The sequence below is a fragment of the Puma concolor genome, chromosome F2, assembly GCF_028749965.1.
Source record: "Puma concolor isolate L17-30 chromosome F2, mPumCon1.1.hap2, whole genome shotgun sequence".
NCBI lineage: Eukaryota > Metazoa > Chordata > Mammalia > Carnivora > Felidae > Puma > Puma concolor.
The window spans coordinates 77,840,001-77,863,982 of NC_141684.1; the positions used below are offsets into that span (position 1 = coordinate 77,840,001).

General features: G+C 43.1%; 1 protein-coding gene across 3 annotated transcripts in view; it reads left to right on the top strand.

The window, feature by feature from the left end:
* ATP6V1H (ATPase H+ transporting V1 subunit H) overlaps positions 1 to 22,741 on the top strand; it is a 108,485-nt gene extending 85,744 nt beyond the window's left edge. For all 3 annotated transcript variants that reach the window (XM_025923034.2, XM_086695332.1, XM_086695331.1), the window contains one exon: positions 22,392 to 22,741. In XM_025923034.2, coding sequence (XP_025778819.1) covers positions 22,392 to 22,452 — 61 coding nt within the window. In that variant the 3' untranslated portion in view covers positions 22,453 to 22,741. The remainder of the gene's footprint in view (positions 1 to 22,391) is intronic.
* The last annotated feature ends 1,241 nt before the right edge of the window (positions 22,742 to 23,982 follow it).

Here is a 23,982-nt window from a genome sequence, read left to right on the forward strand (position 1 = left end):
AAAATATCATCATTTTTCTCCTACAGAATGATCTTAAATGTAATCAGCCTCTAATTCAGAAGCCACAGTATGTGCATATGGACAGCTCAGGACTTCAGGAAAGAAACACTGAATTTTGTAGGTAGAGGATCTTGTGTAGAATTTTCTATTGTTCCTAGGTTATTTTTCAAATTTTTTTTTAAAGCAGAGTAATAAGTTATAAGTGGTGTTCTCCCCAGATACTTTATGTATAGGTAAACAATGTTACAGAGGACTCACCAAGCCAAGTGTATGACCGATACTTTGTTCTCTGATGTTTATGTCTGCTTAGAATATTTTAGTTATTCGGTAAGTATATAGCCATAAATCCGGTGATTAAAATAGCTACTTATGAAGTGAACTGAAGGAAAAAACCCTTATGTGCATTAGCCTTTTAGCATTAATTGTCATGTTACTAAAATATTCCGTGTGATTTTTGATAAACATACAACATTTCCAGGTTTAACATTTTCCAGGTTTAATTTAGAAATTTGTGGTCACTCATTGGGTGCCTGGAATTTTCCATATTATTCTTACATTTTTGGTGGAAGAACCTTTGAAAATGTCTTTGGTATCATATGTTTTGTGTATTTTTTGGAAAGAAATATAACTCAATTAAAAAGTATATCAAAACCAGTTCCAAGAAAAGAGGAATTCTTTATAGCCAATTGTCTCACCATCAGATGGAATAGCTCCCAGTCTGCCAGGTAACGTTGCTTCTACTTTGCTAGTTAGACAGAGCTATTTTGAGGCTGTACCAATTTGTCTGGACACTATGTACCACTTAATTACAATTGATTTGGAGATGCTAGCAGGACATAAATCTGAAATTGTTGCAAAGTACCAGCCTAAATAAACATTTGGGAAGGTCAGTAGTAAGCATTTAGACAGTAAAGAATATAAAAACACTGATGGATAATGGAGTCTGTGTACTTTATAATTAAGTATAAAATCAAATGCAGATTTCACGCATAAATGCATGTGACTAGTGTAAGTATCTGTGGATCAAATTCATGTTGTGGTTTTATTTGATTAGGATTAAAACAGACAAACAGCTGGTTGGGGTTTTGAAGGGTCGGTTAAACATGAACAAAAGAAAAGTCTTGGAAGGGAAGGCAGAGAAAAATGAGCTAACTTGCTTTGCTTTTAAGTGCTTTTTCTCCTTTCAGTGCGGGGGACAGTTACTTTTGTGGTCACATGAATATTTCATTTCATGGGCTGTGTGTGTGTATGTGAAATAATCAATAAAGCTCAATAGAATACATTATGCTAAAAACTAATTAAATAATAGGGGTGCCTGGGTGGCTCAGTCGGTTAAGCGTTTGACTTTGGCTCAGGTCATGATCATGGTTCATAGGTTTGAGCCCCATGGTGGGTTCTGTGCTGACAGCTCAGAGCCTGGAGCCTGCTTTGGATTCTCTCTCTCTCTCTCTCTCTCTCTCTCTCTCTCTCTCTCTCTCTGCCCCTCTTTTAATTAAAAAAAGAAAAAACAAAAAAGAAAGATTAAGCAAACTTTCTATTTACTCATCTAAGAGATTTAATTACTTTTTTGAATTATTTTATTGGTTTCCTTTTAAGTATGTTATCCAGATGTTGCATCTTGATGCGGGGGGGGGGGGGGGGGCGGGAATCTCATGGATAACAGAAATGAATTGATAGGTTTTCTTACCACTGAAATTTTGAGGAATTGACTAAAAAAAAATGATGATAAGCCTGTCATCTTAACAAAGACAGATTTAGATGTAAATATCCTTTAATTACATTTTTTAATTTTTTTTTAATTTTAATTTTTTTTTCAATATATGAAATTTATTGTCAAATTGGTTTCCATACAACACCCAGTGCTCATCCCAAAAGGTGCCCTCCTCAATACCCATCACCCACTCTCCCCAATTACATTTTTTTTTAATTCAAAGAAATTTTAATGTTTTATTTATTTTTGAGACAAGAGACAGAGCATGAGTGGGGGAGGGGGCAGAGAGAGAGGGAGACACAGAATCCGAAGCAGGTTCCAGGCTCCGAGCTGTCAGCACAGAGCCAGACGCAGGACTTGAACTTACAAACCATGAGATCATGACCTGAGCCGAAGTCGGACGCTTAACCCACTGAGCCACCTGGGCGCCCTACATTTTATTAAATTTGCGTTTTAAAAGAATTACGCAGTGATGCATTGGGTCCCTACTAATATATCTAACCCTCATATGAATTAAATAATGTTCATCACCAGTCCTTACTTGTATTTTTAAAAGCGAGTTCAGTGAAAAGCTACCAAAGTGTCAGTGTAGGGCTCAGAGGTGGTCCCAAAAGATCAGGTTTCTTACACCTACACACCATCAAAGCTCTAGCACGTGTCCCTGGGCTTCTCTGTACCTTCAGAAGATTCTTGCCCCACTTTCCTTAAGGGCAGGTATTGGCAGATGCCTGAGCGAAAATGGTGTTTTGGAGGATGGTGTTCCCCACCTTGCCACACAGCCCAGAGATATCTTGCGAGGAAACATTTGAGCATTTGGTTACACCGTGCCATTCGTTCTCTGTGTGGCCAGTTACTTGTCCAGTGGAGGGGGTCTTTGCTGGTATCCCTGTAACCGTTACTCTCGTCTCTAACTTAGGCGTGGACGAGATGCCTGTTAGATGAGCGAATATGTGCTAGGATAGATACGAAGTAGAAAACCCTGGCACCGCACACGGGTTCAGTGCGGTGCCACGAGGGCTGTGACGGAGGCGTGAGTGCGTGTCACAGGAGCCTGGGGACCGTGCCTCATCCTCCCGGGCCTTCACGGGGGACGTCTCCTGAGGAGGCGACGCCTGGGGTAAGCCTGAGGGTGACGAAGGAGTCAGTTGGCGAAGCTGAGGCTGCAGTGTAGGGAGGACTCGTAAAGAGACACCCTGGCGTGGGAGGCCCCAGCGGGGTCCCCGGGACGGAAATTGGGGGCCTGGAGGGCCTGACCTATGGCTCAAGGCCACCTCTGAAGTCGCACGCCCGGCCTTAGCATTTCAGGGAGACTCAACACAGCCACGGTCATGTGAACACCGGTGCTATTCCTTCTCGGCTTCTCTTTCTGGCGCAAGGGGCTTAGCCTCCCGTGCCGTGAACCGTACTTGTTGGCAAGTCCCAAGCTGGTACAGCGGCTCACGAGGTCCCGATGGACCTGGCAGCGCTCAGCTTCCTGCTCTGTGGCTTTGGGATGTGGTTCCCACCCTTCCGGTGGCAGAGGAGAAGGCAGGTAGGAAAGGAACCAACGCTTTCTTTTCTTTCTTTTTTGTGACTTTTTAATTGGAAAGAATGTAGTGAAAGGTTGCGGGAGCAGAACAACGAACCTCTGCGTGTTTCACCCGGTTTTGCCACTTGTGGACGTTTTGCTCCATTGGTGTGTTTCTCCCTCCCTCCCTCCCTCTCCCCCTCCCTCCCTCCCTCTCCCCCTCCCTCCTTCCCTCCCTCCCTCTCTCTCTCTCTCAACTGTTTGAGAGTAAGGGGCAGACATTATGACCCTGTGGCCCTAAATACTTCAGCACCTGATTCCCAGGAACTGGCTTTCTCCTGTCACCATAGCACAGTGACACACCGCTGTCCCACAGCTCACACTGCCCCGTCCACTGTTTGCACTGGTGTCTGTAGCAAATACGTTGTGTCCAGTCCAGGACCATACATTGCATTTTGTTACTGAGTCTCTTTCGTCTCATTTAAACAGAACAGTGCTTTGGTGTTTCTTTGTCCTTTTCAGCAGCGGTATTTTTAAAGCCTACAGGCCAGCTGCTGTGTAGAATGTTCCTCACTTTCAGTTTGTCTTCGTTTGCTTCCCGATTAGCTTTAGGGTATGCATTTTGGCAGGAACACCACAGAGGTGATGTCATGTTCTTCTCAGGGTCTTTATCAGGAAGCTCTTGAGTGGGTTTAATAATAACCCTATTATTAGTGGTGGCAGTTTTCACCTAAAGTGGTAGTAGGGTTCTCTGCTGTAATGAACTTCTTTCCCCTTAGTAATTAGTAAGTAATCTGTGCGGAGGTACTTGGAGACGGTAAGCACTCGTTGTGTTTACCAACAAACTTTCACTCATTTTTAGCATCCAGTGGTGTTTCTTGCAGGAATCAATTATTACTGTAAATGATGGCAAAATACCTTTTGGGATTTTATTTTATTTTTTTAATGTTTATTTTTGAGAAAGAGAGAGAGAGAGAGACAGAGCATGAGCAGGGGAAGGGCAGAGAGAGAGGGAGATGCAGAACTTGAAGCAGGCTCCAGGCTCTGAGCTGTGAGCACAGAGCCCAGTGCAGGTCTCGAACTCACGAAACACGAGATCATGACCTGAGCGAAGCCAGACGCTTAACCAACCGAGCCACCCAGGGGCCCCGGGGATTCTAGTTTTTATAGGTGTAATGCCTTTGGAGGCAGCACTCTGTACTCACCAGTGTGTAGGAAACTGAATCTGCAGAAGAAATAACCTAACAGTCAGTGAAGGATCTCATGTGGGTTGTACCGAACACCAGAGGAGGAGGAGGGGGAGGGGGAGGAGGGAAGGGCCAGGCACTTGACGTGCCGGAACTCCTGAGCCAGGAGGATTTTGTCTTACATCCAGTGCTTCTTTCCTTCTAGCATCCAGCTACTGTTTGATAAGTTTCATTGCAGGTAGTGAGTTTCAGAGGATTGTGACTTGGTATCAGCTTCCTATCTCAGTTATTATTTTCTGAAAATGACATATCTTTGATCTCTTCTTGAGTAGTGTTTTTTATGATAGCATTATAAAGCCATTGAAACAGTATCTCCAAACCATGCCTTTCATCAGACATTAGTAATAGAGGTTTTATGTGTCACACCAAGAGTGAATGTTCCCCAACATTAATAGTTTTAAGAAGGTTTACTCATAACAGAGATCTGTTTTCATATAAATGAATGAGATATCTTATTTTGGTGAGTGGTTATGTGTTCATGGTTAGTGTGTTCGTAATGTTAGGAAAGTATAATTTTGAGACTACTTTTCCATTTGCCTAATTTTTTTTGCCCACATAAGAGAATTTCATGTTTATGTATGTGTGTATACGTGTGTATACATGTGTATATATACCTATCTTCTAAGATACCTTTTGCATATTCTGCATGTTCAGAATCAAATATATCCAGTTTATCATGTTCTGACAACCTGCGACAATTTTGCTGTTTTTCTTTGAACTATAAGTTATTTTAGGTAAGAATATGTGTCCTAATTATTGTTAACTTATATTTTTGATAAAATTGAAGGGTGGTAAACATTTATACTTAGATGGCAATAAAAAATCTTCGCAGTGTTTTTGTAGATTATCAGTAGAAGCCGCATGTTTAAATAGAAGCTGCCCAAGAAATAGTATCAGTGATAAAATTGTAGAAACAAATAAGCCACTAGAAGGTTCTGCCAGAGCATAACAGGAACGTGATGGGTGCTAGTATACTAGTGAAAGATCTTCACACACTAAGATCTGAACTTCTGTGCGTGCTTTACTTCACCAGGCATGGTTTGTTTGCAGTCAATAAAAACCTACTTAAGCCAGCTTAAATCTAAGAAACTCTCTTAGAAGGACGTCAGCATAGCTCACAGAACCCCACGATGGGGGAAGTCACACAGTTTCACCGAAACCGGGAACCGGAAGGCTGGCAGGAAGCAAGGCCACAACATTTTCCACCTCCCTTTCCTTGTGGCCACACGGTTTCTCCCGGCTGCAGCTGCCTGCTTCGTTATTTTCTGTAGACTGGCTTTTCCGCCCAAGGTCCTGTCGGGGTTGCCCCTCGGTTGCCAGCTAACCCTCCAGTTGAGTTTTCTACAGTGAGCTGGCGCAGGGTGCCTCTGCCGAATCCCTTGCTTCCTGCTGGGCGTGTTCCTTGGCCACTTGTCTCTTCCTCACCTGACGAAGAAACAACAGGATTCGAATGGCAGCGAGGAGTTCTTTTTCGTGGCTCCGTGAGTTTGATGTCTCTGCGTTACATCCAAGAAGAAGTCCAAAAGGTAGAAATACAGGTTTGGAGTTCCAGAGCAAGATGGGAGCTAGAGTGATAGAGCTGAGTAATCAGGAGACAAGGGATTGAGTCGCGGCAGTAGATGAGATTACCCCCCAAAAGCATGTGTAGAGCCGGACCTCTTCACCTAGGAGGTGTTTCGGTTAGCTCTCTGCAGTTGGATGCCAAAACATGTAGAAGTATTGTCTGTGGGGAGAGTCCACGCTTCATCAACTCTGCAAAGGGGTCTGTGATAAAGAGGAGGGTAAGAACCACTGTTAGAGAATGAGACGAAAATAATAAGGGATCGACAGAAGAGGAGTAGAATTTTACACGAGGGTGGGGGTGGGTGAAAGATTCTAAGGAGAAATGGCTACAGGATTAGGAGAAAACCAGAAGCACATACGTTAGGGAAGCAAATGGAAGAGAGTGTATTTCAAGCAGGATTGAGTCAGGGGTGGGCGATGTAAAACACGGCCGAGGGGACCAGGAAGAAGAGGAGTAGATAGTTCCCTTGGATGTGGCTGCAGGAAGACCTCTGGAGCCCAGGGCTGGGGCTCTTGGTGGCCTCCAACAGGCAGATTGCCCCAGGGATGGTGAAGAAGTAAAGTCACGGTGGTTGTTCCCTCTAGAGGGTTCTTTAGGAGAGGGAGGCGGGAGGACAGTGCTTAGTGGGGGCCTGAGGTAGACATCAGCTGTTTGTTGTCATCATTTGCTTTAGCCTAAAAATGTTTCAAATGCAGTCAGAAGGGAGTTCGAGTGGGAGAAAGTGATGAAGGGAGGGCCCTGAAGAGGCAGGGTGGAGTCGTTACTTGGAAAGGTAACTCGGTGGGCATTGTCAGACCTCCCTTCCAATAGCCCCTCTCAGGATGAGATTAAAACTCTCGTGGGAGCCTGTTTAGCAAATAAATCTTTATTGAATTGTTAATTGGGGAGTGTAGGTATCCAGTTTGTGCCGAATGCATGTTTTCCCCATTGCTAAAGATTTAACTTTTTATTTCCAGACTTTTGAATTTGAGGGTGTGGCGAGGTGCTGGTTAGGAAGCAGTGCCACTCTTTTTAGTTTTTGTTTTAGAGACAGAGTGCGTGAGCAGGGCAGAGGGGCGGAGGGGGAGAGAGAGAGAGAGAGAAATGTATACTTTTTAATGTTTATATGAGAGAGCGAGTGAGTGTGCAAACGGGGGAGGGGCATACAGGGGGGGAGGACAGAAGATCTAAAGTGGGCTCTGTGCTGGCAGTGGAGAGCCTGTTGCGAGGCTCAAACTCATAAACCGTGAGATCATGACCTGAGCCGAAGTCGGATGTTTCACCGACTGAGCCACCCAGGCGCCGTGGTGCCGTGTGTGTGTGTGTGTGTGTGTGTGTGTGTGTGTGTGTGTGTGTGAGAGAGAGAGAGAGAGAGAGAGAGAGAGAGAGAGAGAGAGAGAGAGAGAATCTTAAGCAGGCTCCACACTCAGCACGGAGCCTGACCTGGGGCTCCGTTCCATGACTCTGGATCATGACCTGAGCCTAAATCAAAAGTCAGGTGCTCAACCAACCAGCCACCCGGGTGCGCGCCCCCCACCCCACCCCTGGAAGCAATGCAAGTCTTTAAAAGCGTTCAAAGTATTCCACACTGTTATCAGTTATTGGGTGTGCTGTATAGATAACAGATGGAGGAGAATTAACATTTTTTTTGGCAGTAGCCGGAAGGACATTATCTTTTAAGTCTTCACACATCTCTCTGCAGGATGGACATTACTGTTCTCGGTTTTATAGATATAAAGTCCGGAGCATAAGGATGGCTACGTGACTGCCCAAGTTTTCCCATTTATGGGAGTTAGATTTGAATATGCGTCTGTGTAACTCCAGATTCCAAGTTTGTCGGCACTCTGTCGTGCTACTGAGTAGAGCGTACTTGGGGGCCCCATGAGTGTGTTCTCTCCCATTACACCTGCACGATAGGGCACCTCCTAACCAGACACCTGGTAGCGCTTTGCTTTGGTGTTCAGGTGACACTGCCGTACCACTAGCTCACCTTCTGTCTCCTCTCCGCCTGTTTTCATTGTCAGCGTCAGTATCGGTCACTGCCCGCCCCCTCCAGCTCCTTGCTGTTTTCTCTCTGTTGCTTCCTCAGTGCTTGGGGACGAGTTGTGTTTGCTGACTGAATTAATTAAAGCAATTTTCTTTCCTTTCGTTCCTTCCACACCCTGGCTTTTGTGCAGGAAGGTTGGTAGTGTGTAGATCTTACCCAGCAATCAGATGCTCCTTTCCCACACACAGGAGCTTGTGGATCAGTCCCAGGAGGTTGATTCCCTGGCCTTCGCCTTTTTCTTGCTTCGTTTGATCTCCGTCTGCTGCCTCTGGCTCTTTGATGGTGAAAAGAGACTCCTTTTCATCCTCATTTCCCGACTTGATGGGATTTTAGGGTGATGGTTCTGTTGCTACTGAAAGGGCATCTTCCCAGATCTTTATAGTAGTAGACTGGATATGGGTTATAAGTATTTTTTTTTTAATTTTTTTAACGTTTATTTATTTTTGAGAAAGAGAGGGAGACAGAGCGCAAGCAGGGGAGGGGCAGAGAGAGAGGGAGACACAGAATCCGAAACAGGCTCCAGGCTCCGAGCTGTCAGCCCAGAGCCGGACGCGGGGCTCGAACTCACGGACTGTGAGATCATGACCTGAGCCGAAGTCGGTTGCTTAACCAACTGAGCCACCCAGGTGCTCCGAGGGTTATAAATATTTTAATAAGGTAAATATAGCTCTCATCACAGCCTTCAACTTTTAAAGACTAAATTAACACTGTTTGCTTCTTTTGGGGTATCTTGGCTTCTTAAGTCACGTGGGTGATTTCCTCTTTTGGTTAACCATTTTGTTTGTTGTGCCCATTTAATGGCAAAGTCAAGAAAATGAATTATATAACTTATATTAAATAGGGTAGTTTAAAAACCTGTATTAAATATCTATTAAAAGTTTTTTACAAATAGTTGGGGTGCCTGAGTGGCTCAGTCAGTTGAGCGTCCGACTCTTGATTTCAGCACATGTCACGATCTCACAGTTCCTGAGCTCGAGGCCCGTGTTGGGCTCTGTGCTCGCTGTGCAGAGCCTACTTGGGATTCTCTGTTTCCCTCTTTCCAGTCCTCTCCTGCTCTCGCTCTCACTCTCTCTCTCTCTCTCTCTCAAAAATAAACAATAAACATTAAAACAATTAAAAAAGTATTTTTACAAGTAATTATTTTTAACCTGTCCATTTCAAGACCTGTTTTTAATTCCCCCAAGTAACTATATATGTTTTGTATTTTATCATTTATCAGCACACATTTTTAAAATATCTTTTTTTCACTTATAGTCGCTTTGAAGTAATGTTTCTCATACTTCTCTTATTATTGGTTTTGGAGCTTTAGGATTTCAAGTAGACAGCAGTTATTTGTTGGATGATAGCAGAATATGTTCGTTGTTTGGGCCTTTGTTCTCCAAATAATATTCTGAAGTTCCTCTGGGTAGCATGGTAGAATAATATCTATTCACAATTTGGTAGTCACGGTTTACTATAACCTTATTGATTTGTTGTCTCTGTAGAAATAAAAAAAAATTAAGTACCTTGGATTTATAATATTAAATACATGCTTAAAAAAATGGGGGCTGTAAGAATAGACTTTTTATATTGTGACAAATAGAGACCAGTTTCCTGAAATAAATTGTTCATTTGAAGCTTTAGGACAAAAACATGGCACACCCAATTTGGAGAAAATTACTAGGAGAAATTATTTTACCTTATTATCATGTGAAATAAGTGATCGTATTTAGCAAATAGGATAAATTATAGGCATATAGATGGATTATTAAATGTAAAAGCAAATGTATGGGTTTGCCTGTGGAAACAGAATATTTACTATCCAAAGTGTGTGTGTTTGCAGCGTAACGCTAGAAAATAGACAGCTATCAGAGTACTCTTTTTTTTTTTTCTTGAATGATTTTTGGCATAGTTTTGAGTATAAGTTGTGGGCCGAAATGTTTAAAACAGAATGTTGATTTACTCTGCATTTTGCTAATGAAAAATTTCACCTTGTGTTTTCTCTGCTAAATGATTTCTTATCAGTGGTTAATGCTCTTCAGACCAGATTGTTCACAATATCATGCTTCCCAGCTGTTTTTGTTTTCTGCTCTCCTGTCTCTTTGCTGAACTAGTCTTGAATAATGTGCTAGTTTCTCGGTTGGAATAGATGATAGTGTTACATGGTCACAATTTGCTGTTTTCCGAGGTGCTCAAGGTTTTCTGTCTTGTTGGCTGTTAAACCTAATTTTGTTAGTTCTGGCTTGACATCTCAGTCAGCCTTTCTGCCCCTCTCTGCATGGGTGAGAATTAGAAAAGGCAGTACTTAAATGCTGAGCTGTCAGGTTGAGATGGTGACAGAGACTGCCACATATTGAAGCAAGACATTGAGGAAGGTTTCAGAATTTCAGTATTTGGAAAAAATTTGAGTTCTGGCCTCTGTCTGGATTTATTTAAGTTTGTAGGTTAACTGTTAGCATATTTTACATGCTGGGCTAATTGAGCTAGTCACATACCCTTGGTGTTAAAGCCAGTGTATATCTCATATCTAGTATAGATACTGAGGGTTTTTTTCAAGAGGAGACATAATGGAAGGATGGGTTCTACTAATGATGTAACACACCCAAAATAACAATGGTTGAGACACGACAGATGTTTGTTCTGAACAGTGTCTCGTGAAAGGATGGGGGTGGACAGTCCTGAACTGTAAGTACGAAGGGATCCAGTCTTCTTCCAGCTCAGGATGCTGCCATTCCTTGAGTGTAGCCCTCATCCTCGTGACAGTGGGTGGTGGTGGATGGACCAAGCAACTGAAAGCCTTCTGGAATGTGCCCCCTAGCACTTCTCCATACAACAACGACTTCTCCAACGGCAACAACTCCCTGTTGGCCAGTACTCAGTTATGCGGCTACAAAGGAACTGGAAAATGAAGGCTTGACTAAAATCACATGTCCTACTATAAAGTTCAGCGGTTCTATTATTGAGGAAGAAGGAGAGAAAAAGGATACTGGAGACTGAGTAGAAGTTTCTCTTCCAGAAGTTAAATCTGCTACATAATCTTATGTATTGAAATTATCAGTATTTGCATTGATTTTGGGACCCATATGACCTACCTCCACTGGCATAGGTAATTGAGGAGGCTGTGATTATGTTTGGGGTTCATGTTCTCTTAAAATCCCTTCTTCCTTTTAAGAGTTTTAGGAAAATTATTTGTAATCCCTTGAAAGCTGATATTTGGTAATTTTTATGGCACAGGACTTGCCAGTGCTTTTGATGTTTTGATGTTTGAAATGTTTATGAACTAAAACCAGTAAAATAGTTATACTACTGTTAACTGATTTATTAGCTGAACAAATAGCCGATTATAGATTTTATTTAAATGAAATGTATCTTAATTTCAAAACTAATTTTTGGCAGTGAAGGTTGATGATGATGATTAGCAACTCCATTCATCATGTACTTAAAAGATGTATATTGGGCTTCCAAATTTGAACAAAGCTAACTTTACTGGTTACTTTTTGGGAGGAAAGCTAGACTGTTCATCGAACAGGAAGTAATTTAATGCCACTCCTGTAGCAGAGTGTGACAAGCACATGCTTCACTGTAACACTGTGGGGAAGGGCTATATGGCCATGTGGAGAGTGGGCCCAGTCCAGGCCTGGGAAGGGATATAGGAGCTCTTGGCAGATTAGGAGACAGCAACCAGAGAAGGGGAGGGGGAGAGTAGGGAGAGGGTGGGAAGATTCCAGTGAGAGAGTTATGTATGCACATATATTGAGGTCAGAGAGATCCCGACCCATTGGGGGAATTACCACTGGTTCCGGACAGCTGGAGTCTGGTTACGAAGCTGAAAATACGGTTGGAGACATCATAGTGGCCGGGTCACGACAACCGTCTTTGCTGTGCTAGGTTTGAACTCCTTCCTGAAGACTGTGGAAAACTACAGAGATTAGTAAAAATAATTGCAGTGTCATTTTAGGAAGACCATTTTAGAGACAATGGGGGCTGGTGGATTTGGAGCCTGGAGGGAAAAACACCAGTGAGGAGACTGCAGATTCAAGCCAGGCAGTAGGTTATGAGGATGTCCACATAGAGAGGCAGGGTCAGGGGTTGGAGAGAAGAGAATCTGTAAAACCTGGAGATAAGTTGGATGTGAGGGGAATATAAGAGGGAGGAGGCCAGTGACCGCCCCCCCCCCCCCCCGCAAGGTTTATGGTTGATGGTCTTAGTTACAAAACAGAACGAGACAAGCAAACCAAAAACCTCTTGTGTCCTTGCATGCTGTATTCCAAATTTCCATCATCTACTTGATGCTCTACATAGCTCTAAGATCCATTTCCGGTGATTATAAATTCACATTGGAGGAACAGCTGGCCCACATGTTTTGGTTTATTTTAGTCTCTGCATATGTTACGGAGAAATGGTTCTCTAAAGAATAATTCTGTAGGCTTAGGAGATCTTTTAAGCTTAATTATAAAGCTAATTTAATACACTTTCCACTACATATCATTAAAATGTTGCATTTGCCTTCTAAAATATTGTTTCTTTACTGTGGATTTAGTTAAGCCTTCTTGTATTATAAGGAGACTCTAATTTGAAATTTAAAATAATTTTAAATTTTGAGCATTCTGCTAGTAATGAACTGGTTTAGATTATGAAGTATTTGGTAGGTTTAATTGCCGGCCTCTTTGTCTCATCTGGTGTTTCAGAACATTTCTTGTTCGGAGAAAAAGGCATTCTCTTTCGGGGTCTAACTTTCCTGTAGTGTAGGATTCTCCAGCTACTTTTCATTCAGCAATTACTGACATCTTAGAATATGCCAGGCACTCACCTAGTACTTGAAGAAGGTAAATTGACATTCTGTCTACTCTCATGCACTTAAAAGTCTTAATATTCCAAATATAATTCAAGACAAAGGAGTCTGTAATAAGCCTTAAATATGGACTTGGCTATATACTATTCATAACTAATATAAAATAAATTTTCTTCTTAAAAGTCCTTGTAACAACACAGACCTTTCTCCCACGCTGCGTGGTGCATAACTAGATCTGTATGTGATGTGGTCATTTAGGATGACTTCTGGTTTGTGGTTTCTGCATGAAGGAGCTTGGAAGGTCCCACTGCATCCTGACAACAAGTAAAGAGCTCAACAGACTGAAAAATCAACAACTCTTTTTGGATCCATAGGAGAGGGAAGGACATAGGGCTAACGGCAGCTCTCAAGATTGGAGAGACAGAGAGGCACGCACAGGGAGTTTAGGCATACTGGGGCAGACCCGTAAGCAGAAACCAGTGAGGGAGCCAGCACCTGGGTAGGAAAACCTGGACTCTGCTGAATTTCAGGAGGCTCAATGTGGACAAGTCTGAGAGTTAAAAACCCCAGGGAGACCCAGTCATAGTGAGTCCTTACCATACAGTGAGGTTTATCTTCAAAAGCTAGACCAGGATCCCACAGTAAATATCTGAGAAAAGTCCCCTCAGGCTTTTGGCCAAGGGCAGAGGAAAGGGAACCATCACAAAATATGCCAGAGCACTTTGTACTTAATAAGGCCTACCCTCGAGGGAAACTGGCTGACTAGAGCCTTACCTGCTGGGATATTATCAGTGTCTAGCTGGCCTGGGGAAGGGAGGTAACCAGCTCTGTGTAGCTCACTCTGGCCATCCTGTCCCACCCAAGGGGGTAGAAGAAACCTTGAGAAACGCTTGTGAAGTTCACAGTCCAGAGGCCATAGCTCACTAAAAGACCGAGATCTAATCACAGGATGATAGAATGCTTCCCCTTCCTGCACCTTACCACCACATTACCAAAGGCTTATCTACAGGAGCTCTTTTCACCTAGTATACATCAAGTCCAACTTGGAAGAAAATATGACAAGGCGTACCAAAAGGCAAAAGGCACAGTTCGAAGAGACAAAGTACGTATCAGGATCAGCCTGGCAGTGATGTTGAGATGATCAGACTGGGAGTTTTAAACAGCTATGATTACTATGCTAAGGACTGTAATGGATACAATAGCATGCCAGAACAGGTGAATAATGTAAGCAGAGAGATAGGAATCCTAAGAAAGAACCACAAAGAAATGCTGGAGTTGAGAAACACTATGATAGAAATGAAGAATGCCTTTGATGGGTTTATTGATAGACTGGATGTGGCTGAGGAGAGAATCTCTGAGCTCAAAGAAATATCAATAGAAACCTCCAATACCTAAAAGCAAAGAGAACAAAGACTGAAAAACCCAGAATAACCAAGGACTGTGGGACTTCTACGAAAGGTTTGATCCACAGATTGATCAATAGAATCAACTTGATCTGTAGAGTCAATGCAACCCAAATTAAAATCCCAACAAGTTATCTTGTGGCTATCAACAAACGTATACCAAAGTTTATATGCAGAACAAAAGACCTAGAATAGCCAACACAGTAGTGAAGGAGAAGGACAAGAGGATTGACGTTACTTGACTTTACGACGTAACTACAAAGCTACAGTATTCAAGACAGTGTGGTATTGGTGAAAGAACAGACAAATAGGGCAACGGAACGGAGTAGAGAATCTAGACATAGACCCCTACAAATACAGTCAACTCATCTTTGACAAAGGAGCAAAGGCAGTACAGTGGAGCAAAGATAGTCTCTTCAGCATATGGTACCGGGCCAACTAGACATCCACATGCAGAAATGAATCCGGCGTAGACCTTACACCCTTCACAAAAATTAACTCAACATGAATCATAGACCTGAATGTAAAACGCAAAACTATAAAACTCCTTGAAGATAATATAGGAGGAAACCTAGATGACCTTGGGCACGGTGATGCCTTTTCAGATACAATGAAAGAAATAACCGAGAAGTTGGATGTAAGTTAAAATTTTATGCTCTGTGAAAAACGTCAAGAGAATTAGAAGATGGGACACAGACTGGGAGAAGATATTTGCAAAAGACACACCTATTACCTGAAATGTACAAAGGACTCTTAAAACTCAACAATAAGAAAACAACCTGAGAAATAAATGAGCCAAAGATCTTAATAGACACCTCACCAAAGGAAATACACTGATGGTAAATAAATATATGAAAAGATGCTACACATCCTATGTCATCAGGGAAATGCAAATTAAAACAAAAATGAGATGCCACTACACACCTATCAGATTAGTCAAAATCTGGAACATTGACAACACCAAATGCTGGCCAGGGTGTGCAGTGACAGGAACCCCCATGTGGTATTGGTGGGGATGCAGAACAGCGCAGCCACTTTGGAAGACCGTTTGATGGTTTCTTATAAGACTAAATATATTCTTACCATATGATCCAGCAATTGTACCTCTTGGTATTTACCCAAAGGGGCTGAAAACTCCTGTCCTTACAAAGACCTGCACAGGGAGAGTTATAGCAGCTTTATATGTAAAATTTTTTAATTTTTTATGTTTATTTTTGAGAGAGAGGGAGACAGAGTGTGAGCAGGCAAGGGGCAGAGAGAGAGGGGGACACACAATACAAAGCAAGCTTCAGGCTCCGAGCTGTCAGCACAGAACCCAACACAGGGCTTGAACCCACGAACTGTGAGATCATGACCTGAGCCAAAGTTGGACACTCAACCAACTGAGCCACCCAGGCGCCCCTAGAAAAACAAACCTTAAAAAAAAAAAGATACAAGGTCATGATTTTCAGGTCACGATCTCACAGTTTCTGAGTTCGAGCCCGCATCGGGCTCTCTGTACTGTCAGCATGAAGCCCTCTCAGGGTCTCTTGTCCCCTTCTCCCTCTGCCTCTCCCCTGCTCGCCTGCGCATGCTTGCTCGCTCTCAAAAATAAGTAAACGTTAAAAAAAAAAAAAAAAGATGAAAGGCGTGTCTGCTGCCACTCCTGGTGTTTTGAGAGCTCGATGCGTTGTGTATCATGACCATTTGTTAGAAAAATGAGAAAGTGTGTAAGACACGGCTGATCTAATGATAAAGCTGCTGGTAATAGGTAAAGAGGGACTATTCTTGAAAATAAGCTAGAGATAAACTCTGGATTATTTAGATTTTATAGCTGGTTTAAATTATTTGATTGTTGGAATTCCTGTGTGAAAAATAACTTCGTTACTGCAAATTTTGCCTAAATTGCTTTTATAATAGACTCTAAGGCAGTTGCTTTTAAAATGCACATTTTTGTTTCTTAGGGCTAGCACTCACATAAATCGATTCTACTTTTAGAATCATTGACCTCTTTAGAGATACTGCGACTCTATTGAGATTTGAATTTAGATGCCATTAGAAAATGAAGTGGCGAGTGGTCATGAAAATACATTTGAGAAATAAGCTGAGGACTCGCATTGTGATGTCCTTAAGCTTTTTATTCTCACGTCTACACAGTAACATGTCCTCAGCTAGTGGGAGGTCGGATAGTGTACCGTGAGGCGGTATTATATAGCGATGAAGACTCTGAGTTTGTAAATCAGACGGACTTGTGTACAAACACCTCCTGCCAATAACTGGTTAGCCTAACATTACAGTATGTCATTTTCATTGCTAAACTCCAGTTCCTTTTCTATAAACATGGGGCTCGTCTGTAGCTTTTATGAATCTTATCGTGGAGAATAAATAAAATATATGTCAAGCAGTGAGGGCCGTGCTTAGTACTAAACAGCAGGCACTGGGAAATGGTACGTGTTGTGGAGATCACTGCTCCCAGGTTGGGATTTTTAAAGTATTGTGGGAACAGTTTGTATGTTCTTAAGTTTGGAATTTGACCCTGTTTCTGGGTTTCTGTGTAAATTAGATGCATATGGCAGAGGGCACGGTGAGTTTTACCTAGTTCGGTAGTTACACAGGAAAACCAATTCATAAAAACGGAATTTGCTTTGTGTGCGATCATGATAAAAGCTGGAAGAATGTATAACTTGTAACTGTAGTGAGCTGGCATTAAAAAAATAATTACAACAGGCTGGTACAGAATATTTAGATTTTTTTTTTCTCTTTACCAAATAGAAATCTGTGTTGCAAGCCAATATAAAGTTCGTATTTTCAAAAAACAAAAACTGTTTTCATACATTCAGAGAAGGATATTTCATTTATGATTTATGTTATACCCACGAGTTTTCCGACAGGATAGGCAAAAGTTAAGAGAAATACAATTATGACTCAGTTGTAGGTTTAATAGTTATTCTAATAAACTCACAGAAAGATGTGGTATATAGAATTCTAGGTCCTTTATCATTTTAATTATGAAAATTTATACACCAAAGGAGACTAAAGAAAGTAATACACAGATGATAGTAACAGTGGATTTTCTACTAAGCTTTTTGGCAGCCAAGGGAAAAAGGAAAATAAGGGTGATTGTAGTTTTCGTAGATTAAGATGTCAGGAGAAATTTCACTTTTTTCCTGGCACTAAATTATATAGATGAAGTTGCCATGTGTTTATTTATTTTTTTATTTTTTTTAACGTTTATTTATTTTTGAGACAGAGAGAGACAGAGCATGAACGGGGGAGGGTCAGAGAGAGGGAGACACAGAATCGGAAGCAGGCTCCAGGCTCTGAGCGGTCAGCCCAGAGCCCGACGCAGGGCTCGAACTCACGGACTGTGAGCTCATGACCTGAGCCAAAGTCGGCCGCTCAACCGACTGAGCCACCCAGGCGCCCCTTCCATGTGTTTAAATTATATAGGCAAAGCATGTTGAATATCACAGTGTCTTCAACTATGTTTTTTTTTTCTTCTTTGTAACTGCAGTTTTAGAGAAAGAATAAAAATGTTTGCTTAAACAGCCCTAAATATAGTGAAGGTCTGACACTCCATTTTAATACGGTGAAGGCCGTTCTCTTCTAAGGGTTCACGTATGCCAGGGGATGCCCCCCGGTGCCCGGCTGCCCATAGCTGGGAGCCCAGACACGAACGCCCTCTCCAGACTGCCTCTTTCAGGCAGGTTCCTTCTTAGGAACCGGAAAACAGTTTTTCAGTGTTACGACGGATGCCGAAGTGCAGACCTTTTATGGTCATTGACAAGAGAATGAAACAGGTCCTTCTGAAGCAAGTGTCAGCATGCAACATGATCTCTTTTGTGAGCTGTTTTGTACTTGGATTTTTAAAAAGGGGAGTGGGTCTTGAGACCATTTCTTTTGTCCGTTTCAGAGATTTGGACTCCCAAATGGTTTAAGTTGTGGATGAAGTTAAAGAGGAGAAAATATCACACTTCTCAGATTTTGCTTCCTAGGTAGTAAAAGCAAAGATTTAACGTCAAACTCCCGTGGATTTCTGGTACATACTGGGCACTTTCTGAGTGAATTATTAGTGGAATTTTTATTCTTGTATCGATCTTCATGTACAGAATGACTCAATACTTAGATTAATTCATTTACAATAATTCTTCTTGAATCTTTTGTTATAGATACACTGCAAGCCCTTGAAGTAAAATCTGTAATTGTTTTTCCTTTTGCCTGACGGTAATGGCACCTTAATCTGAAGAAATTATGTATATCCTCTTAGTACTTTCTAATCTGTAAAATTAGGAACAGTGGCTGCTTTTTGTACTTTTTAGGGCTCTTACTGGGTTGGGCGTCAGTCCGCTTCACAGCATGAAGAGAAAGGGCTCTGAGCCCTGGCCGTTTGCGCACTTTGTCCCTAGGCACGTTATTGGAAGTTTTCTGAGGCCCCTTTCCCTCCCCCGTCAATGGAGGTAGCTCACCTCGCAGGGTGCAGTGAACTAGGAGAATAGCGTGGGCACACGGGCAAGCAGGTTTCCCTGTTGGCTGGTAACAACGAGTGGAGTGTAGCCACCTGCTCTGTGTTTCCAGCCCCAGGCGCTTGGTGCCTGGACTGGGCTGTGGCTGGGGCCACACGGAGTTCAGAGGCAGGCTTGGGTGAACCTTGGCAAGATTTCAATTGGCTACGTGTTACCATTAGCCATAGGGAAATAGACTGTATCCTTTTACAAGCCACAGACGTTCTCCAAAGCTTTGTGCACGTCAGGTCCTTTTTCTGCAGTTAGTATCTTTTTCCAGTTGAGCCTCAGTTCGGCTCTCTCTGGTATTTTCACAACTCACGTGCCACACTGCAAACATCGCAATTTCAAGAAAGCCCGAGGGGGAGATTTAATTCTTCTTTCCATGGGTCCCATCTGGGCTCTTCTCCGGCTAGACTTTTGGCATTTTGTGACCTATAATTCAGGCTTTCAGAGTTCCATCCGGGTTTTTGATGTGCACGCTCTCAGTTGAGCCCTTTATGTGTTCTTGTCCTGCGTCTAAGTCTTAAATTGCATAAATCCTAGTGAGCAGACACAAAGGAGGCCCTGAGTCCTCTGCATTCCAGGCACTGAGGTGACGGCCTCGGAGCCACTTTGGATGTGACAAAAATGAGAGTACTGTGGAGCATACCATCCATAATAGAGGCCTTCGACCAGGAGAAACCAGGCAGCGGAAGACCGTTGGGGTGGAGCCATGGTTGGACATGCTTTTATTTATTTGTATGTGGTTTTTAAGTTTATTTAGTTTGGGAGAAAGCCAGAGAGCACAAGGCTGCGAGCAGGGGAGGGGTAGAGAGAGAGAGAGGATGAGCAGGCTCCGCACGGGGCTCCGTCCCACGAACCGGGAGCTGGAGTCAAGCCTCCGACGCTCGACTTACAGGGTCGCCCAGGCGCCCCAGACGTGATTCTAAATTCTCTGCCAGAAAAAACGCATCTTTGCCGGTTTACTATCTGACTCTGACCCTTAATGCAGTGATGTCTTTTTTATGAAGAAATCAGTTATCTTTTTCACCTCCAAGTGTTCACTCTTGTCCCCTGAATATCATTTAAATCTGATATGGGAATGGAGCACCCTTCATGTCTCTGAAAGGGGCGGAGCGGACGGGAGCCTCCGTGTGTGACCAGATCCAGCCAGACCCTTTCGGCCACTTGGCAGTTCAGAGCACTGAACTCTGGAAGGCTTTGCTATGTGACCTCGTGTCATTTCTCTTGGAAACTTACATTTAGAACGTGGTCCTTCACATTGGTCCTTTACTGAAAGAACCACGGCTTACTTATAATTGGCATGGTGTCTTTAGGTGTACTTTTAAAATGTTTTCTAAGAAGTCACTCTCAGAGGGGAGGAAAAATAATTTCCCTTCTACCTTTCTGAGTTCTTAGCTGAGACCCTGTAATTAATAACAGATTAACACGAGAAAAACAGTCGATTAACATATATATCTCATGTACACATGGGGGACACCCAGGAAAAATGGGCAACTTAAAGATGTAGCTTTAAAATTTAGGATTAAATTCCATCTTAATAGGGAAAAAGGAGTGTGTGTGGGGGCGGTTAGGCCTCTTAGGGAGAGTAAGTGATTGAGGGATGGACCGTTGGAAGAATTAGTGCAAAGTATCATAGATTGTGACAGGGTCTGTCTGGGTGTGATACGGACTTCTGTTCTCTTGTGATAAGAGTCCGTCCTCCCTGGTTGCTGAAACTCCAGGGGAGGGGACTGAAGAATTGAGTTCCTTCTGGAGGACCTGTGTTTAAGGAGATAAGGGGAGGCCGGAGAAAGCCTCTCCCTTCACTTGCTGTTTTCAAGTGTCTACAGCTCAAAATCATCAGTCCCCCAAAGGGGCGTATTTGGGGGTGGCATAGTCTGCTGACCCTTTGCGCTAAACAGTCTGACTTTTAGAATTGGAATATTTGAAGGCCCAATGAAGCATGCCTCATTTTAAGCTTAATTCCTTAGGTACATGCAGGAAAATACTTAAGATCTGGACATCTTGTAATAAATATTATATTGTACCCCTCATCTCTCCCTCCCCCCACAACCCAACACAACCCAGCCCACTTATGCAGTCATACGTGGTTCCTAGTTACAGGCCTCCCCAGAATGGCACCATTGATAGTGACCATAAACTCCTGCTTTTTTTCCTGTCTAGTGAAATGTACAGGTGGTTTCCCTTTTTTCCCTTGCATGACTTAGAACTACCGACTTGATGGTTGGTTGAGCATAAGATCCCCATTGTCCACGTTATGTCAGGGTAGCTCCTGGTGGACACAGGAATATGTTATGTGCCTTAATATGACACGCAGAATTGATAAGTCAGTGACGAGAACTTTCACGGAAGGATAAGAAAAGCACATAAACCGTCTTGACACTGTAGGAAGTTTCAGTCTGCCCCGTAGTATTTTCAATCCTCCTTCACCTTGGTGAGACTTCTGGGGGTCCCTGACACCTCACCTGCACCGGTCCGCAGAACTCGCTCTGGTCCATGCCCTGAATGCTGCTGCTTGTCCTCAGTCCTGCTTCACAGCTCCGCTAGCTTTGGGCTAGGGCCGTGACAGCGGCCTGTGGCCTGCGGCCGTGACTGTGCAAACCCCGCCTCTCTCCCCTCCCTCTAGCTCTGTGGAGAAAGGCAGGCTCACATTTGCTGGGAGACGCTGGTGGCCCCCGTAGGTCGTTTCCCGGAGGTGCTTGGACGGGGAGACGTTGGGTGCCAGCCGATGGGTTGAGGAGATGACACTAGGCCTGTGTGCGCCCGCGGCTCGTCCCCAGCAGGTGCCCTCATCCCACAGCCTCTGGAACCAGCACGTCCCTGAGGGGGTGCAGCCGGGACGTAGGCCCAGGCCTCTATCCAAAACTCATGCTGTTTCCTTTTCATGGCAGAGGGACTCTCTTAAATGTTCTTTACAAAATGTCTTCTGTTCAAAAACAACAGTTTGGGCACGTCGTTCACAGGAAAGTGGGAAAGAAATTGTTTCTGTCCTGGAATTAACAGTGATGCCTGTATGTAACGAAGAGCTAAATATACACCTGCTGCGGGTGTGGATTCAGCTCATTTCCTGAAGGCGAATGTGATCTAAATAGTTCAGCAGCCACTGCTCTAAGCCGCAGTGCCCCCTGTAAAATGAAACACTCCTTCTCTGTTCCCGTGGCGACTCTGAGGACCCAGCGTGACCATCGCTGTGAAGGTTCTAGACTATGTTGGTGCAGAGACAGTAGCTGTGCTACAAGTTGTGAATCTTGACGTTATTTTCACCCCTGGGTGTCGATACTTGTATTCAGTAATACGAGGACATCTGTTGTTTGTGTTATCGGTACACTTACGTGGAGTCATACTTGAGTGGGTTTTGAGCTTTGCAGATTGCGAATGTGGCCGAGCTCAGAAACAGGCCTCGTACCCAGACGGGGAAGGAGGCACCGCCTTGAAAGTGTGTGCACAGCCACCGGGCGTGCATGACGACTTGTGCATGGTAAACAGGGCGCTTAAAATTCATACAGTACGGGCACCTTTCAAATCTGGAAAGGATTAGTTTTCGGGAGCTCTTTTACTAATTTGTAGTTATTAAAGGGAGTATAGATGACATTGTATATTATGCTTCGATTTTGAAAGAGATTCTCTGTCATTTAAATTCTAATCGACCTTGTCCTTTTATTCCTGCTGTTTTAGGGAATATCTTGGTAAACAGCTCCAATCCGAGCAACCTCAGACTGCTGCTGCCCGGAGCTGAGCATGCCCTCCTGCCTCAGAATCTCCTGCCTTCCCGTTCTACCTGGGGTATGAATCTCAGTAGCTAGGGGCAGGAACAAATAATTTTTCGTTTTACTTGCGATTTTCTTCTGTTGTGTAGCTTTTCCCAATGCTGATTTTCGTTAGACATGTTTGCCCATGAAGTTGTATAAAAGTAGGTGTTTTCTGTAGCTAAGGAAAAGATTACCGTTACCCGTACTGCTTGTAATTTCTGTATTTATTGTTCTCTGGAAATGAGTATAGTTATTAAAGGACTCTCGCTTCAAAAATGTTTTCCTCTTGTTCCTTACTTGGACTTTAACAAAAATCGCCTGTTGTCCCAGCCAAATTGAGAGAATTGTTGTTGCAGAGTAGTGAGTGGTAAGTAAATGTTTTGAACTTCTGTGTATCTCTGTCTGTCCACCCACCCACCCATCCACCTTCCTACCTAATCATCCACCCGTCCCTCCACTCACCCATCCATACCTCTCTCCGTCCATCCGTGCACACGTACACATTGCAGCAGTCCTCTGCTAATATTTGAAGAACTTTAAAATTTTAAACACATTGTTTAACATAATGCTGTGCTCCAAAAGATTTGCCTGTGGAGCTCAGTGAAGAATTTTAGCTTTTAGCTTTTAGTTTTAGAATATTTCATTGATTTCCTGTACCTTCATTCTTGGGTTCTAGTACCACACTTCTGTTTTGTTTTCATACTTTTTGGCTTAAATGTTGCCAGTAGAAATTTATTTCTGTTCCCCTCTCTCTTTACCCTGGAACTGCAGGCCTTCAGCAGCCCTCCCTCCTCTAAACCTGAGACTTTTGCCTTTCAGTCTCTCTCTGCATCTCATTTTTCATGCATTTCAATTGTGTATTCGCAGCAGTTCTCTGAATGCCAAGGTGTTTGGTAAATGTGGGAAGGCTAACAAACTATTTTGATAGCTTTTTCCTCTTGAGGAAAGATACTCATAGGACCCATGTCCTGTGTGAAGATTGAATATTATTTTATTTTCAGCATAGAGGTCCTATCGAAAAAGTTAGTTAAGATGATGGATGTCTTTCCTGGTTCGTGACCTCATATTTCCAAGAAAATAGGTAATCTGAATCCAACCAATTTTTTCTTGACTGAAAGTTTTTTTTGTAAGTTTTTTAAAAAAGTTTATTCATCTCTCTTGAGAGAGAGACAGAGAGAGAGAGAGAGAGAGAATGAATGCATGTGGGGGAGGGGCAGAGAGAGGAGGAGAGAGAGGCTGTCAGCCCGGAGCCCAGTGGAGCCCAATGCAGGGCTTGATCCTATGAGCCTCGAGATCATGACCTGAGCCAAAATCAAGAGTCAGATGCTTAACCAAATGAGCCACCCAGGCACCCCTTGACTGAAAGTTTTTTAAATTGCTTAGACCTAGATATTTTTACTTCCCCAAGTATGGAAAAACCAGAGACAGAACTTCTCTCTGGTGGTAATCACAGATTCTGCATTAGCAAAGGATCAGTTTTTGTGTTAATAATGTACCAGTGGTCTATAAAGCTATTA